Source organism: Gopherus flavomarginatus, chromosome 7, assembly GCF_025201925.1.
Source record: "Gopherus flavomarginatus isolate rGopFla2 chromosome 7, rGopFla2.mat.asm, whole genome shotgun sequence".
Taxonomy (NCBI): domain Eukaryota; kingdom Metazoa; phylum Chordata; order Testudines; family Testudinidae; genus Gopherus; species Gopherus flavomarginatus.
Genome location: NC_066623.1, coordinates 56030025 through 56048973, shown reverse-complemented (window position 1 = coordinate 56048973; position 18949 = coordinate 56030025). Strand labels below are relative to the sequence as shown.

At 46.6% G+C, this 18949-nt stretch overlaps 1 protein-coding gene across 2 annotated transcripts in view; it reads right to left on the bottom strand.

The window, feature by feature from the left end:
- Positions 1-613: 613 nt before the first annotated feature.
- CACYBP (calcyclin binding protein) overlaps positions 614-18949 on the bottom strand; it is a 28238-nt gene continuing 9902 nt past the window's right edge. For both annotated transcript variants that reach the window (XM_050963417.1, XM_050963418.1), the window contains exons 2-6: positions 10160-10355; positions 7252-7348; positions 6593-6692; positions 3965-4059; positions 614-1102 (exon numbers count right to left, since the gene is read on the bottom strand). In XM_050963417.1, coding sequence (XP_050819374.1) covers positions 943-1102; positions 3965-4059; positions 6593-6692; positions 7252-7348; positions 10160-10355 — 648 coding nt within the window. In that variant the 3' untranslated portion in view covers positions 614-942. The remainder of the gene's footprint in view (positions 1103-3964; positions 4060-6592; positions 6693-7251; positions 7349-10159; positions 10356-18949) is intronic.

The following is an 18949-nucleotide window of genomic DNA, read 5'->3' as shown; positions in this document are numbered from 1 at the left end:
CACCACCTTTTTTAAAGAAAGGGGGTCATGCCTATAGCAACTTATTAATTCATTAGTTTGGTACAGAACCTTCCTGTCAATGATCAAGCACTTTACAAAGGGTCGAGAGTAGTTACGCTTCTGCCTTGTGCTAGTCCAAACACTGTTCTTGCATCTTTCCTTTCTATGGCTACTAACTGCACTGCTGTTACTCAGCCGTGGCTCCTGCATTTTGGGGAGGTGGTTGGAAAAATGGATGGAATGCCTGCCACAGGCAAATGCTAGGTAAGCTTGTCACATTCAGCTTTTCCTGGGTGCACTTAAGCAAGTCTCTTGACTAGCAACAGGTATCTGCTCAGCACGCTTTCTACAGGGTTCTTGCCATTGCCCCTTTGTAAAGAACAGCAGGCAAGAGCTACTTTCCAGCGCAGTAAGCTAGTAACTAGAGTCGAAGATGCAGATTCCACACCTATAATTAAGCTAGCTTCAGCAATTTAGACATGTCTGTCCTTTTGAGGTTTGTTTGGTAGTTTCTCCAGCATGTAGAAAGTCGCTTGAGCTGGGTTAATACATTAGGGCTAGGAACCAAATAGCCAAAGGCAGCCAAGTGACACGTTGACTAGCACACAATAACTTAGGATTTTTCTTCTTTTTATATTTGCATAATTATCAGCTTTACAGACATTTTGGATGAGCAGAACAATGAAAAGCTCTTAGGGGGAAGGGGAGGGAAGAGATACGAATACTTCCTAGTCGTCAGGGAAGAGGAAACCACTTGATGGAAAGAAATGCTTTATAAAAGTGTATTTTATTTAAATATTTTCTCCAACCTGAAATGGAAAACAGGTAAGTGTCTTTGCTTGGAAGAAGGTTGTGTAAACAATGCACTTGTAGAACTGATCTCTGCAGCACAGCAAAAGTCCCATATGGAAGGTCCATGTCAAGGCAGCCTTTGGAGTAGTTTCAAATATCTAATGGCATATCCCCTTTGCCTTGTTTCTCTCTGCTTTCAACCCAGGCCTTGTTAATGGTTCTTTTCATTTCATCATCTCCCTCTGCATACATCTTTTTCAGAAGGTTCATCAGCCCCTCACCAGGGTCTGAGGTGTCATAAGAGGCTTTCCTGTAAGACAGATGGATATGCATGAAACAAGCTTATCACTGTATTATCATAATGCCTAGGAGCCTCAGTCATTTGTAACAATTCTCTGCCAAACTTTAAATGTTTTAACAATTCTTACACTAAAAAAAATGGCTTTATGTAGAATTTTGCCTTGGGTTTTGGGAAAGGGTGTTATGGAGTCTCAAGCTGAGTCTTCTGAGCTTGGCATCTTCAAAAAGAGAAAGAGGGCATTGTCTAGACAAAGTGGAAAATAAAAAGAAACATTATGTTGGAGCTGTCTCACCCTCCTGCCCTCTGCCTTGGAGCTGCTCCCAGGAGCCTCCTGCTTGCTGCGCAGGGAGGGAAGGAGGAAGAGGGGGGCATCCCCCTCCTCCACCCCTGCTTACCCCTTCTCCATATAGAGCAGGGTGGGGACACAGATGCTTGCCGCAGCTGCTGTCTCAACTTCCTGAGAGTGGTGTCAGTGTACTTAAAGGGGCAATGCGCATCTCTCTCTCACATACAGGGTGTGTGTCTTTGTCTCTGTCTGCCATACTGCCTCCCCTCCCTCCATTACTGCTGCCTTGTAGAGTGTGAGGCTACATTAACAACAATGTGGTAACCCTTTAGGGCTCAGCCGAGCGCTAGTTCATCATTTAGCAGTAAGGCATTCCTGGGAAATATTCCACCCTCTGACTTCACCACTTCAACCAAGCTTCACAATCATCATTGGTGTGTACAGTATTAAATCGTTTGTTTAAAACTTTTACTGTGTGTGTGTGTGTATTATATATAGTTTGGTGAAAAAAATTTCCTTGGAACCTAACCCCCACCATTTACATTAATTCTTATGAGGAAACTGGATTCCCTTAACTTTGTTTTGCTTAAAATCACATTTTTCAGGAACATACCTAAAACGTTAAGTGAGGAATTACTGTAGTTTGACTTCTATTTTGGATGGGCAGGGGCCAGTGGGGCTGGAGCCACCTCTGCATGGGGAGGTCCGGGGAGGAATTGCCACCTCCACCCCTGACTCACCTCAGCAGGCCACCTGCCTGTCTGGGTTGGGGGGAGTAGGCACAACCAAAAATTATAACTCAAAGGGGGGGAGTGGGGGGTGGGGGAAAGCTCAGCTCAAAAAGTTTAAGAACAGCTCAACAGCAGGGAGAGGGGTAGCTAGCGGCTGTATGCGGGCAGAGAGGTTGCTGTGTGTGGGCAGAAGGGTAGCTAGGGCCTGTTTGCCAGGAGGGGGTAGCTCAGGGTGCAGGGAGGGGGGTAGCAAGGGGCTGTGTGCTAGGAGGGCTCCCCTGCAGCTTCAGCCCACTGTACCAGCAGGAGACGAGGGAATGCTGCAGCTGCCTGCTCCATGGCACCAGCCAGAAAGCAGCAGCTTTCCTGCACTGCCTAGCTGTGGCCTCCTGCCTCCAACCTGACCAGTGGGTGGTGAGAGGAGGTGGAGGAAGGGGTGTGTGTGGAGCTGCCGCGGGACTGCCCTGTTCTTGCACTGTAGGTTGGAGGGAGGGAACATCTCCATGTCCCTCCAACTCTGCCCATGGGCTCAGGGCTTCTGCCCCGTGTGGAGTGTTGGGGTTTGGGAATTCAGCCCAGCTGCTCCTGGTTTCAGCCCCAGTGTGGGTTCCAGTGATTGGGGCACTAACCCTGCAGCTCCCTGCTTCAGCCCCTCTAGAGGTGCTGGGAACCTGGCTCTGAGTTTTAGCCCCGGGGACCCCTGAAAGGGTTCGTGGACCCCCTGTTGAGAACTGCTGCCCTAGAGTGTGACAGCAAGATTGTCCCAGCTGATTTACAAAGTGGCTGGGTCCTGCAACTTTAAATAATAATAAAATAATAATTAATTGGAGATATACCAATCTCCTAGAACTGGAAGGGACCTTGAAAGGTCATCGAGTCCAGCCCCCTGCCTTCACTAGCAGGACCAAGTACTGATTTTTGCCCCAGATCCCTAAGTGGCCCCCTCAAGGATTGAACTCACAACCCTGGCTGTAGCAGGCCAATTATATATTGTGACTAACACCTTGAACAGGGAGTCAGTGCAGACCTTTGTAGGGCTGGCTTAGTGGTAAAATACTGCATTGCAGGAGACATATGTTCAATGACCAGTACCCAGTCCCTTGTGCAGCATGCACCAGAAAGAAGCAACAAACTGTTAACGAATTATGAGATATGGATGCAGAAAGAAGGTAGTTTTGATCAGAATTCTACCTTTTCAGATAGCCCAATCTCTACCCATGAACCCTCAGAAGATTTGCTAGCAATGCTGACAGGCTCCTGTTTTATTCCTCCTTAAACGATTGCAGAACCGAGCTACAAAGGAGGGACATAAAGAGCCTCAAGCCATCAGAGATGTGGAAGACACTCCATTATCCCCTGCAGGGAAAAAGCCTCTAAGAGCATTTAGTCCCAATTAGAGCAGCTATTCAGGAATACAGCCTCCAAGATAGGACCATGTGGCTTGAAGAACAGTTAACTTTAAGTCTCTCATTGCTAGTCTTCACCACAGTTCTCTAAACTTCCTGTGCTGCACCATTCACGAACATCCTATTAAAATCATTTAAAGGATGTACCAGGTGTATCCCACCTGAAGCATTCAAACAGTAGAAGGCGGAAGGATTTTAGCAACTCAGTGCAAATTCCTTCCCAGTGCACTAATCTTTAGTGCCAAAGGAATCCGCAGATCAGCCGATTACTAAGATCAGGAAATCAGTAATTAAATAATTCTCAGGATGTAAAACCGCTTAAATGCTAGGCCCTTGGACCAACAATTCTCATTTTGTAGACTAGAGAAGTTAAAGTCAAGTACACATCTGCCTTCTTTGGTGACTAATGCAATTTTGTTAGGGGTGGAGTGAAAGGGGGGACACTCACTCTTTCTCCTTGCTCTCTTTTTCCACCTGAGTCAGGCAATCCCATTTTTCCTCCCGTTTCTTCCTACATAATACAAGGATCATATCCGTCTTGATCTGTAAAGGGAGGCAAAGAAAAAAAAGTCTGATGGTAAGATGTGAATTAAGGATACTTATTGTAGGCGATATTTGTTGCATCCACAACAATTAAAGTAAAGTAGCAGAACAGTTTCTGGTATTATTCTATTGCTGGATGCTCATACCTTTCTCAGAGAGTTGCTGTCTGGGCTAGTTTTTTCTTATATGGGGCATATTTTTATATCTATATCAAGTATTTGGCTCTGGGGCACTAAGGGTTACTTTGTTTTGAATACTCTAAAAGGGACACAGTCATGTCTAACAGCAGTCAGTATTAAAGGGAGACAGAAAATATTCTATGAATTCCAAAACACACTCCCAATGCAGGAGCAGACTGGCCCACAATACTTGAGATCCTGAAAACATTGTGGTCTCTCAACGGCCTTTTTACCTGGTCAGAGGGACTAGACACCAATCAATGTTAAAGATCCAATACCTAGTTTCTTTCTGTGGTGGTTCAAAAATATTACACCCTAGTGGAAAACTGGGGAAAAGGATTAGTATGAGCTTTTCTAAGGACTGTCTCAGAATCAATGATCAGATACGAACTTTCTGATCCCTGAAACCCAGGCACACCACCCACCAAACCTCTAGCACTACTTAGCACCACCTGGAATTAGCAGACATTATCTGCTGTGGTCTGTGCTAGTAGTACAGCATCCCAGCTTATGACTCCAGCCAGTCCACCTCTGCATTTTTTACTTGAACACAAGGACTCAGCTTACATTTTCAAGAGTATGGCTTAAGGACTCAAAAGAACCTACAGGGGCACACAGTGCACCTCAGTCTAGACTCTCAATAGCCTCTGCTTTTCCACTTCAGACTCACAGCCCACTTCTAATCTGATCTGCAACTCCCTTTGCTATTCCACTATTTTGTGATGAGGATAAATGGCCTAAGAGTCCAGTAATGATAACATTGAAATCAGGGGTAACTCTATTTGAACTCATATCTCCAGGGATAAAAAGCTAGTCTGAAGACATCACCAAGCCTCAGTGCAGCACCCCAGTGAATTACAAGCAAGACCCTGTGTATTCAGCTGTAACTTTGACCTAAATTCTGTAATCAGACCCCTGCATTCTGCTTCAGCTCAATAAAAACCTCAGTTTTTTAATTCAATACAATATGAAAAATGAATATTTCTAGAGTATCCCCTCATTATTTAAGCTGATGTTAAATTCAATTTATTTTACGCTGCCCTACAGAACTGTGGACCACAACCCACATTTTTAAGTTATATATGTCTAGGACAGTGTTCTCAACCTGTGGGCTGCTTGGGGCCCAATCAGCACAGATCTGAGACCATGTGACATCCTTAGGGCCATAGAGCTAATATTGGATACGGCCCACAATGGTAAATAGATTGAGAACCTATAGGTTTAGGATGACCAGGTGTCCTGATTTTAAAGGAACAGTACTGATATTGGGGGGTTTGTTTTATATAGGTACTTATCTCCCACCCCGTCCTGATTTTTCACACTTGCTATCTGGTCACCCTATATATGTCATTTGGGGAAGCGGTAAATGTTGGCAGTTGAGTATGGGGCATATGTGGCTTTTGGCACATAGGAATGAGAGGTGATTTGGGTTTGCAGATAGGCACACTAGCTGGAAGTTAAGATAATCAGCGCTGGAATAGTTAATGACATTTTCTATCATTCAACTTCAAGGCCAACATCCCACTGAGATAAATGGGTAGCTTAGCTCTTGTTTCAGGCTGTGTACAGATTCAGGCATCTATTTACTTTCTGGGCTTGTCTACCTAAATATTTTGTTTGTGGCAAAGAAAGCTGGGGCGTGAACCTACTCTGCACTAGTCTGCAGCGTACTAGGTGTTCATTTGGACCCTGCTGAGGCACATTAAGAGTTTGTTCAGGAGATATCAAAGCACACTAACAAATTCTTAGTGCACCTCAGCAGGGTCCATATGGACAGATAGTGCATAGCAGGCTAGCACAAGGTAAATTCACACTCCTGCTTGCCATGAACTAAGTGTTTGTGTAGACAAGCCCTCTCTTCATGTTTGGAAAATTGTTCTTTGCAACCATAAGGGCCAGATACAGGGATATTTAGGAGCCTAAAGATGCACAGAAACACTTAACAGGATTTTCAAAAGCACCTAAGCAGGTTGGGTGCTTAACGCCTATTGATTTCAGTGGAAGTTAGGGCCCAGACCATCAAAGGTGTTTAGGCACTTTTGAAAATCCCACTAAGCATCTGTCTGCATCTTTAGGAACCTCTATACCTACAAAAATCCGTCCCTTGATGTTTTAAAATAAAAGCATGGATCAATCTGGCACACAATTCTGCAGCAAGGAGCTGATTTTGCAGCCACAGAATACGTGAAAGTCACCATTACAATTCCCTTTAGAGGCTGGAGAGAGCAAGAAAGAAGGTTTGAGGTTACAGCAATCCTACAAGGCTAAATTGGAGGATTCTACTGAATCAGGCTAAGATGACTCAGATGCTGAGGGGGTCTATACAAATACCTCCAAAGATAAGATACACAGACCTTCCTTGAGCTGCCTTCCACAGAGATGGGTTTCAGAAGGTTATTGAATGTCATGGAGTAATTCTTGTCATTGAGATTCTTCACTAGCAGATCAAATGACCTAGAATGGAGAAAGAATGGAAGTGTGTAATGAATGCACACACTTTACTTCCCTATCATATACAATATGCAAACTGACCCTTAACAAGAGAGAGATACAGCCACTCCTTGGGAAACTGAACTCACAAACTTTTGTTGTTTGTCCAGACTTTCTGATTCCCTACTTGTTGCAATATTGGAAGATTCCTTGAAAGGACTATTGTCTAAAGGTTACAAGGAACTACAAGTCAGAAGTCCTGCTCATATTTCTTTTTACGGCTCTGCCACAGATTTACTGTGGGACCTTGGGCAAATCACTTAACGTCTCAGTGTTTCAGTTTTGTCACTCATAAAATGGGGCTAATAACACATCCCTTACGACAGTGTTTTACGGCTTAATTAGCATTACTAAAATGCTTTGAGATCCTCTGACTACAGCTACATATGCATGTGCCAAAGTATTCATGGACAATTTAAAATTTTAACCCAGAAGGGGACTCAATACAACAGACCTCTGAATCTCAGGTACAGCTCTTCCAATATGCTCTTCCTGGTACAGCATAGCAACACTCTGGACTCACCTCTCTGTAAAGTGGACCTGCACATTCTCAGCTGGAAGCTGCTGTACTCCATTTAAAGTGATGTAAATCTTCACAAACTTATCTGACTGATCCCAACCTGCAAGGGAGAAAATTAGATACGTTTCTTCCAGCCTTCCTCTGCCTGCTCATGAGTGGTGCTCCTCTGAAACAACCATAGCAACCCCAAAAGAGAACATGCCTTCCACTATAGGCCATACAATACTGAAACTGCCTTCAGAGGGCCAGGGCCGGCTTTACGCCGATTCCCCCGAATTGGGCCCCACACGTAAGGAGGCCCCGCTTCAGGGGTCTTCGGCAGCATTACGGCAGCAGGGGGTCCTTCGGTGCCACGGAAGACCCGGAGTGGACCCCCGCCCCGCCAAAGCCCCGGACCGCTGCCAAGTTTTCCAATCGGGCCCCGTGGGTCATAAAGCCGGCCCTGCAGAGGGAAGCCATTAGCTGCTCAGAGAAGGGTGGAATGGAAGAGGGGAGGCCAGGCATGCCCTTTGGGGCTCTGCTCCCCTGGTCCCCATAGTGCATCAAAGAGCAACTCTACTAGAGCAGGGAGAAGCAAGGCACCTCTGCCTGACAGCAGAAAGGGGCAGGCAGGATCAGAGCTGAGTGGCAGGTTTGGCTGCATCTCTTCTGGCCTCCTACTTTGATGCCCACTTTCACCCAGTACTCCATTCAATTGGGGCAGGGTAGTGGACTGTGGGCAGTATCTAATGCATGTTGGACACTCCCTGCACCTTTTGCCTGGATTGAAAGTGAAGAGTACCTGCTCTTTCCCTCATATCTGCCAAGTATTGGGAGGGGTCAGGGGTGTGCAGGACAGGGACTGGTAATCCCCTCCCCATTAACGCTGGAAGATTTGGGACTGCTTAAACCTGCCACCCTCCCCATACACTGCAGCTAAACCTGAAGAGGCTCTCAATACCCCCCAGTGGCAGCTGCTAGGCTACCTAGCCTGCCGGATCTCCTGCTGGTGCCAGGAAAGGGGCTCCTCCTCAGATAAAGCAGGGATGGAGGCTTATTTTTGCTCTTGGAATCCCTTAACCCTTCTGATCTTTAAAACACAATGCCCATATTGGGCAATTATCATCCTTGTAATTTAAACACACACACACACACACACTACCAGTGACAAACTCAGTTAACCAGTTAACCACCAGTTGGCACTAATGCTCTGTTCCATTTACATCATTAATCTTAGTGTGACATTATATGATTCACATGGTCATATTTTAATCATAGTTGCTACCACTGTTATATAATTGCAACAAATCTCGTACAAAGTATGTCATGTAAGGGGTCTATGGAAAAATTATGATTTGCTTAATATGATTATCTTATTTGTATGCATGCATCATTTTTATATCTAAAGTTGTGAATACTGGCTGTATACCTGTATTTCAAATGTGTTTGCTTCTGGGTACTACCCACAAGGTATGTAGCCAGCACATTGTGAAGGGACTATTCAAGTTGAATGGCTGATCACACTGGCCCATGGAAGACGCCTATCCACACCTAGGGTTGCCAACTTTCTTATTGCAGAAAACATTCTTGTCCTGCCCCTCTGCCCTACCCTTGCTCACTCCACTCCCCCTCCTCTCTCCCCCGCACCCTTGCTCATTTTCACCAGGCTAGGGGTTGGGTTGTGGGAGGGGATACAGGCTCTGGGCTGGGGGCGTGGGCCAGAAATGAGGGGTTCAGAGTGCGAGTGGGGGCTCTGGGCTAGGGCAGAGGGTTGGGGTGCAGGCTCTGGGAGGGAGTTTGGGTGCTGGAAGCGGCTCAGGGCTGGGGCAGGGGGTTGGGGAGTGGGGATAGCCAGGGGGCTCTGTGAGCTCCAATAGGAGCTGCGGAGCCAGTGCTCAGGGCAGTGCCTGTGCCAAGGAGTTGGAGGGACATGCGGGCAGTTTCAGGGAGCCACAAGGCCCTGGCTGCTGCAGCCAACTGGACTTTTAGTGGCCTGGTCAGCTGTGCTGACCGGAGTTGCCAGGGTCCCATTTTGACCAGGCGTTCTGGTTGAAAACCGGATGCCTGGCAACTCTATCCAAACCTGATGGACTTCCATGTGAACATTCTAACTAAAGTATGGGTAATGGCCTCTGCTATAACTCAGCAAAGCATGCAAGTGCATGTGACTAAATCATGACCCTAAATTCCATCTTGTTACCTGTATGTTTCCACAAACTGTGCGGAAGGCTTTGTTTGAAACAATGGGTTTTCCTCCACATGGCAAAAACTATCAAAGGCCCTGGAAACATCCCAATTTTGCCTCTTTCCTGCTCTGATCTCTGGACTTATACGTATGGGAGCATTCTAACCAAGGGACTGAGGACCTTCCAATGATTTGGAAGCAACCAGAGACTTAACCAGTTAGCAGTTTATGCCATCACTGTTTCAAGCCTTATCCAATAACTCTTTGCAACACTAAAGCTCACCATCTCTACTATGGCACTGATCTCAGAACTGTATTCATGTCTGTACGTATAATGATCTTTTAAACAATACTTTCTCTTTAATTTTTTAATAAATTTTAGTTTAGTTAATAAGAATTGGCTGTAAGCATGTATTTGGGTAAGATCTGAAATATTCATTAACCTGAGAGGTAATGTATAACCTTTGAGATTAGTAGAACTTTCATATTTGACTTGGCAGTCTGGGTGAAAGACCAAGGCTGGGTTGCTTTAAGGGAACTGTGTTTTGTCTTCTGGGTGACCAGAAAGGTATGATAGAAGCTATTTTGTGGCTAGCTTGGTGGATCTAAGTATTGGAATGACCACAAGCTTTGCAGATTGTCTGCCCCATTCTGCAGTTTGCCCTAATTAAGTAAACTCAGTGTGGCTGCCTGGGACTCTGGTCACACACAGCTCTGCAGGAAGTGGGGGTGGAAGAGCAATCCTACCATAACTGTTGATTTTCACTGTGTATCCCCCAGCTGGTGGTTTCTCTTCCTCCATAGCGTCTTCTTTTAGCTTGGGTGGTGGCAGGTTCTTGATTTCCATCTCTAGCTTGTACTTTTCTGCCATCAAAACATCATGAGTTCTTTTTCTTGTGGCTTTTTTCAGGAGCTCTTTCACCTCTTCCAAATCTTTCTCTAGCTGGGTTTAAGAATAGAAGATCATATATGTACATTAAACACGTGTCTCTTTATCTGAGGTTTACTGCTGAGCCCATTCACTCATCTCAGTCACAGAAACTGGAGATGGATTATATGACTGAACGAGTCTTGTCCATCCCAACCCCAACACCCTGGGGCCAATGTAGCACTACTACCTATAGTGCTTTGTCCAGTCTAATATTAAATATTGCACAGCAACAAGAATATTGCCACTTTTCTATTCAACAGTCTGCAAATTTCTCCCAGTGTTTAGCTTGCATTTTCTCTCTAAAAACTCCAGATGTTTTTACTCATTGAGGCAGAGACTTTTTCTTCTGTGTTTGTACTAGCATAACAGGATCCTGGTCCAGGACTTGGACTCCTGGGTGCTACGATACAAATAATAAATAAGAAGAACATATGAGCTCCCACACTGGATCAGGACAATGGTTCATCAAGCCTAATATCCTGTCTCTGACAGTGGCCAATATCACAGCGTACAGGATAGGGCAATTTGGAGGGCTCCACCCATGTCTTCTCGTTTAGGGTCTCCCCAAGCATGGGATTACATCCCTGACCATCCTGGCTAATAGCCATAGATGGACCTATCCTCCATGAATTTATCTAATTATTTTTTGACTGGTTATACTTTTGGTCATCACAAAATCCCATGGCAACCAGTTCCACAGGTTAATTGTTTATTACATGAAGAGGTATTTCCTCTTGTTTGTATTAAACAGGCTGCCTATTAATTTCATTGGGTGACCTCTGGTTTTTGTATTGGGTGAAAGAGTAAATAATACTCCTCTATTCACTTTTCCACACCAGTCATGATTTTATAGATCTCTCTCATATGCCCGCTTAATTGTCTCTTTTTGAAGCTGAAGAGCCCTAATCCTCTTAGATCCTTTAATGGAAGATGTTCCATATCCTTGATCATTTTTGTTGTCCTTCTCTGAACCTTTTTCAGTTCTGAACTGGACACTGTATTCAAGATATGAGTGCACCATGGGTTTATATAGTGGTTTATATAGTGGCATAATGATATTTTCTATCAGTTAATAGTTCCTGACATCCTGTTAGCATTTTTTAACTGCTGCTGGGCATTGAGCGGAAGTTTTCAGAGAAATATCCACTATGACTCGAAGATCTCTTTCTTGAGTAGTAACAACCAATTTAGACCCCATAATTTTATATGTACAGTTCATCTGCCATTTTCTTGCCTAATCACTCAGTTTTGTGAGATTCCCCTGTAATTCTTTGCAATCAGCTTTGGACTTTACTATCTTCAATCATTTTGTATCATTTGCAAACTTTGCCATTTCACCGTTCACTCCATTTTACATAACATTAACGAATGTGTTAAACAGCACAGGTTCCAGAACAGATCTTTAGGGGGCCATGCTGTTAATCTCTCAATTATGAAAAGTGACCGTTTATTTCTATGCATTGTTTCCGGTCTTTTAACCAGTTACTGATCAATGAATATCCCATGACTACTTTACAAAAGTCTTTGGTAAGGGACCTTGTCAAAGGCTTTCTGAAAAATCACCCTTGTCCACATATGCTTTCTTGACACCCTCAAAGAATTCTAATAGACTGATGAAGTCATGACTTCCTTTTGCAAAAGCCATGTTGACTCTTGCCCAACAAATTGCATTCATCTATGTGACTGATAATTCTGTTCTTTACTACAGTGTCTATCAATTTGCCCAGTACTGAAGATAGGCTGACTGGCCTTTAATTGCCAGGATCACCTCTGGAGCTTTTTTTAAAAATTGGAGTTACATTAGCTCCCTTCCAGGCATGTGGTACAAAGGCTTGTGTGAATGGTAGGTTACAGATGACTGTTAGTAGTTCTGCAATTTCATATTTGAGCTTCTTCAGAACTCTCAGGAGAATACCACCTCGTCCTGGTGACTTGTTACTATTAAATTTATCAAATTGTTCTAAAACCTTTTCCATTGGCACATCAATGAGGGACACTACTCCACATTTGTCACCCAAAAAGAATAGCTTTGATGTGGGTATCTCCCCCACATCCTTTGCAGTGAAGACCCATGCAAATAATTACTTAGCACCTTTGTCATTTCATGCCCCCACTGTCTATTTGGCAGGCTTCCTTCCTCTGATGTGCGTAAAAAAATTCTTACTGTTAGTTTTTGTATCTTTAACAAGTTGCTTTTCAAACTCTTTCTTGGCCTCCTTTATTATATTTAACCTCCCAGAGTTTGTGCTACTTCCTATTATTCTCAGTAGGTTTTGACTTCCAAATTTTAAAGGATGCCTTTTTGGTGGCAATTCTTTTGGTCCTTTTATTGTTTTCTCTGATTTGGGATATACATTTAGGATGAGCATCTTTTATGGTGTTTTTAAGAATAGTCCCCTTACTGCTTGCAGGCATTTATCTCTTGTGACAACACCTTTTAATTTCCAACTAACAAGAGTTCTCATTTTTGTGTAGTTTTCCTTTTAGAACTTAAACGTTCCTATGGTGGTATTTTTGGTATTATCTCACCTACAAGGATGTTAAATGTAATTACATTATGGTCACTATTACCAACTGCTTTAACTATAATTACCTCTTGGACCAGATCCTGTGCTTCACTTAGGACTAAATCTAGAATAGTCTCTCTCTCTGTGGGTTCCAGGAGTAGCTACTCCTCTAGACAGTCATTTATGGTGCCTAGAAATGTTATCTCTGCATCACTCCCTGAAATGATATTTACCTAGTCAAATGAGGATAGCTGAAAATACCCATTGTTATTAAGCTTTTTGCTTGTGTAGCATTTCACAGTCATTTTCACTATCCTGGTCAGGTGGTCAGTAGTATAGTCCTACTATCCATGGAATTTCTATCCAGATATTCTTGTGGCACAGTTTGTTTCATTTAAGATTCTTACCTTATTTAACTACTTAATTTATTAAAGAAAAAAATGAATACACACAGAGAGATGATAGTGATATCCCCATGGTAAATTTCAGAAACATAAGGTAACTATTTATCCTGCATTTCTGGCCATCTCACCTGAACTCTGCCCACTAAAGGTTTCTTGGGACACTTTTATTTAACCACCTGAGCACTTTCAAACAGCAGCCTTAAAAATCAACCTACTGGAGAAGTGTTTCCTCAGTTCTAACTACTTCTCAGATGTGAAATTCCCCTGCAAAAGTTACACTGCTTTAAGATACAAGACAGACAGTATTCAGTCTTGGACCAGCAACATAGTAGTCCAATACCATACATTTCCAAGGTAGAAACTGGAACTTTGTGCCAATAGAAGGGGGAAAACTGACAGATTTTTCCAGCTGGACACACAGCAAATATTCTATTACTGGTAGGTTCTGAAGGATGGGATCTTAAAATGCAGACAAGTAGCTTTTCTCCATGACAACTAAGATTGCAACTAATCACCCCAAAGCATATTCCAGAATTTTAGCTTCCACTTAGAACTAAAGACAATAGAAATCAATATGCCCATCCAACACATGGGACATTTGCCCGAGGACCACCAATTAAGCTGAAATACACATTCCCCTGGAAAGGAATCTTCCAGCTACTCAAAGCAGTGACTCCTACCTCTTTTCCTAGAGCTAAGGAGAGAGACAAGAATAACTCTCATCTCCTCCTCCTATCTGTTAGTCAAGAACCATAGATGAGCATAGAAACTATATAGGAGGAAAGCTGACTAGAAATAACTTGTAAGTCAACCACAGTAGAAACCAAAGATCAATTGTGACAAACTGCCTGCTATGCCAAGAAAGCCAAACCAGCTAGCCTTCACCTCAAATTAAAAGTTGTATATTTGTCTGCTTGATGACTCAAAGGCACTCACTCTCTCTCTCTCTCTCTCTCTCTCTCTCTCTCTCTATGAGGTTAACTTGTTCCTTCACAATGTTTCTTTTTCTAGTGAAATGAAAGGTATTAAATATAATCAAAGACTGTATGGACTGTATCCACTAAGTTTAGAGAAACTGTGATAGGATATGTACCCCTCACAGGCTTTGAAAGAGTTAACATGGGCCTGAGAAGCCAATTTATATACCAGCCTGCACCTGGAGAGTGGGCTAGGCTTAACTGAGAATGAAACCCAGCTGGGGAGGAGCAATCATAAAGGCAGGAAGTTGAGAGCAGAAAGGGGTTGTTTGTATAAAAGTGAAGAACTTTGGGAGTAGAGGGATTATGAAGGGATCCTTTCCTATGTGGGGAAGTCTGGCAAGAGGCCAGGAGTGGGTCTAACTAAGCAGGCTCTGGGAGTGCAGCAGACTCCAGTGGTAAGCCCTGATAAAAGGACAGGATTTGGACTACCAGGGGAAAGACCAGGAAGGTGCTAAGTTGAAGAACAGAGCAATAGAGATGAGGTCAAACTCAGAGGGCAGAAATTGGTTTTAATTTGTAATGTGGGATTTTTTTACGGAGATTCCAAGGGAGAGACCCCTCAAGAAAGAGAGAAACAGTGGAAAGCCCAGAGAAGAGCGTGAAAACCATGGGGCCCAGAAGTGGGGTAGATGATTCTTTTGTGAGGGCATTAGACTGTTTTCTGTTGGACTTTGTTTCCCTGGAAGGAGTGGTCTAAATTGTGACCCAGCTGGAGGGCCAAGTCAGAAAAAGGAGACTGACCACTACAGTAGCTGTCAGCAGAGGGTGCCAGATGCAGAGAGACACGCAACACCATGCACTCCAGCAGTAAGTGACAGAAATTATATGGAATTTGTTTCTCTGAGTGATAGTGACACTACAGAAGGGGTATGAATTATATGGCACAAGAAGGAAAAAAATACCACCTGTATATAGCCTTGAAATATTAAAATACATTGTTTAAAGGGGAAATTCCAAATAAGTCTGGATAATACAGAAAGTTACTGAAATATAGACCTTGAAATGAATGAAAAAAGCCTCCATGAAGAAAAGTATCAAAGAAATGTTACACACTGATGCCATCTACTGGATATCAATGGCAACAGCAGAGAAACTGAAATCCAAGAACCTATCTGGCAAATGGACAACAGAAATAAGAATTACATGTGCATAAGCCCTGCCTGGCACCCGATGAACCTAAAACAGCATATATAGACTGAGGTCACCATGGGGACCCCACCGTTTTGCTGAATTCACAAAAGCTGCAAAATTCAGAAGTGCTACTGACGCTTGGACTAACCCCATGAAGAGACTCCCCTATCCAAGTTAACAAAACTGAGAAGTGGTGAGACTCACTCCAGGGATAGTAGTTTTGCTTTGTTTTTTAATGTAAGTAACTGAAAGCTCTCATGGCGAGTCTACACTTTCTAGTGAGACCTCAAATAACCATATTTTGGATTTAACTAAACAATGCTAGATGTATGTTTCTTCTTCGAGTGATTGCTCACATCCATTCCAGTTAGGTGTGCGCGCCGCGCGTGCACGTTCGTCGGAAACTTTTTTACCCTAGCAACTCCAGTGGGCCGGCAGGTCGCCCCCTGGAGTGGCGCCGCCATGGCGCTCAATATATATCCCTGCCGGCCCACCCGCTCCTCAGTTCCTTCTTACCGCCGTGTCGGTCGTTGGAACTGTGGAGCGCGGCATAGCTGTCCTCCACGTCCCTAGCTCTCCTTGTTATCTCTCGTTATCTCTCGTATTGTTATAGTTGTTAGTTAGATTGTTAAGTATAGATAGTAGTAATTAACTGTAAATAGATTGTAAATAGTTGTTCGCCGGGGTCTTAGCCCTTCCCGGCACCCGGCACCGGGCTCATGCCTGGTTCGCCGGGCTTCAAGCAGTGTGCGGCCTGCAAGAAGCCTATGCCCACCAGCGACCCCCACGACGCGTGCCTGAAGTGCCTGGGGGAATCGCACAGATCGGACAAGTGCCGCATCTGCAAGGCTTTTAAGCCAAGAACAAAAAAGGAGAGGGATCAAAGACTCCGGACTCTCCTTATGGAGGCGGCACTTGACCCGGCGGCTTCGCAGGCCGTGATCTCGGCGCCGGCACCGGATCGCACCGGCACCGAAAAGACTCCCCGGCACCGACCTTCCCCGGCACCGGGGACAGAACCAAGACCGTCGAAGTCTGCTACTCCAGCCAGGCAGACCCGACTGGAGCGCCCGGCCTCAACATCGGCCGCGGCGCCGCAGGCACCGTCGACTCCGGGCCCGGCGGGTCCGTCGAGTCCGGTGCCGCCAAGCTCCCCCTTGAGATCTGGGGTCAAGATATTGGTCCCATCCATGCCGGAGACCTTCGCCTCGGCTCGGGACCTCATTGCCTTAACTGAGCCTACTCAGCTGCCACCCCCGGTACCTCCGGTGCGGGTCGCGTCTAGAGGCAAGCCAATAATGTCGGCACCGTCTAGGGACTCGCGCTCACGGTCCAGGTCCCGACGTCACGGCAGATCGAGATCTCGTCGCCGCTCGCAGTCCCGGCACCGCTCTCCTCGGTGGTACCGATCGCACTCGCGGCACCGGTCGACCTCAAGGCGGTCCCGGTCGGACTCCAGCCGCCGATAGCGGCACCGTGACTCCAGGAGCCAGTCCCGCCGTCACTCGCCGCACCGGTCGACCTCCCGGCACCGTGCTGGTGGCAGGTCCCGGTCCCGGTCGACCTCCCGGCACCGAGCTGGTGGCAGGTCCCGGTCCCGATCCCGGCACCGAAGCGGCGGCCGGTACCGGTCCAGATCCCGGCACCGAGACAGAACCCGGTCCCGGTCCCGGTCCCGGCACAGATATGACTCCCGGTACCGGTCCCCGGCACCGAGACGTTCGTCCATGCCGACCCGCGCAGACCCTTACCAACCAGGGTCAGCCCCGCCGTGGCCTTCTAGACAGCCGTCGGTCTCCTCCCAAACGGACAGCGGGTATGCGCTGGGCACCGACCGGCAGGCGGCGCTATTTAACGATCCGCCACAACACGACCAAGGCCCGCAGCAATGGGGGTTTTGGACACCCTGGGCATACCATCAAGCCCAGGGGCCCCAACAGCTCCCTGCTAGGCCTGCGACGGCGGAGCACAGGGCGCCGGAAGCCTCATTGTCTCGCCCCCCTCCCTCCCCGGATGGGGAGGAAGGGTCCAAGCAGCAAGACTCCACTCTGGCTCCTGAGGCAGAGGCGAGGGCCGAGGGAGACCCTCCATTAGACACTCTCTTGCCGGGGGTCTCCTCATCTTCCTCCCCTGATGAAGCGGTGGCTGGTACCTCCTCCAGTAGCCCCCCCCCGCTGGATCTCAGGGCGCACCAAGACCTCCTCAGGCGAGTAGCTCAGAATCTGAGTCTACAAACCGAGGAGGTCTCGGAAATAGAGGATCCGATCGTTACCATCCTCTCATCGGATGCTCCCACCAGGGTCGCCCTGCCCTTCATAAGGACCATCCAGGCCAACGCCAATACCATCTGGCAGTCTCCGGCCTCCATCCCCCCTACGGCGAGGGGCGTCGAGAGGAAGTACATGGCCCCTTCTAAAGGCTATGAGTACCTCCATATACACCCGACACCGTGTTCCCTGGTGGTACAATCAGTGAATGACAAAGAGCGTCATGGGCAGGAAGCTCCAGCCCCCAAATCCAGAGAGGCCAGGCGAATGGACCTCCTCGGCCGTAAAGTATACTCGGCTGGGGCGCTGCAGCTCAGGGTTTCGAACCAGCAAGCCCTGCTAAGCAGATACGCCTTCAACTCCTGGGTGGCAGCAGACAAATTTAAGGAGCTGCTGCCGCAAGACGCTCGCCAGGAATTTGCAGCCATCTTAGATGAGGGCAAGAAGGTTGCACGCACGTCCTTGCAAGCTTCTTTGGACGCTGCAGACTCGGCTGCCCGTACCCTCGTGTCGGGAGTAACGATGCGCCGCATCTCCTGGCTGCAGGTTTCTGGCCTTCCGCCGGAGCTCCAGCATACCATCCAGGACCTCCCTTTCGAAGGCCAGGGCCTGTTTTCTGAAAAGACAGACCCCAGACTCAAGAGTCTGAAGGACAATCGGGTCATTATGCGGTCCCTCGGGATGCACACACCGGGAACGCAACGCAGACCCTTCCGGCCACAGCAACAACAGCAGCGCAGGCCGTATTCCCAGTTCCGCCAGCGGCAGGACCTTAACAGGCGCCGCGGCAGGAATGGAAGGCGCAGGTATTCGGGGAACCAAGGGGGGCAGAACCAAGGCTCCTCTAAGCCCCCGCCTGGACCCAAGCCTTCATTTTGAAGGTGCGCCCGAGGGCGCAGTAACAGTTTCCCCCATGGATCCTTCCCCCCCGTTTTCCAACCGCCTTTCGTTTTTCCTCCCGGCGTGGACCCGAATAACATCGGACCGCTGGGTCTTACGCACGGTGCAGACGGGATACCGCCTGCAGTTTGTATCATTTCCTCCTTCCCGCCCCCCTTCCTCGTCCCTCTTCAGGGACCCCTCTCACGAGCAATTCCTTCGACAGGAGGTACAGACGCTCCTCAGCAAAGGAGCTATAGAGGCGGTTCCGGAAAACGAGAAAGGCAAGGGGTTTTATTCCCGTTATTTTCTGATCCCCAAGGCCAAGGGAGGCCTCAGGCCTATCCTCGACCTGCGAGAGCTCAACAAATACCTGGTGAAGTTGAAGTTCTGCATGGTATCCCTGGGGACCATTATCCCATCCCTGGATCCGGGAGA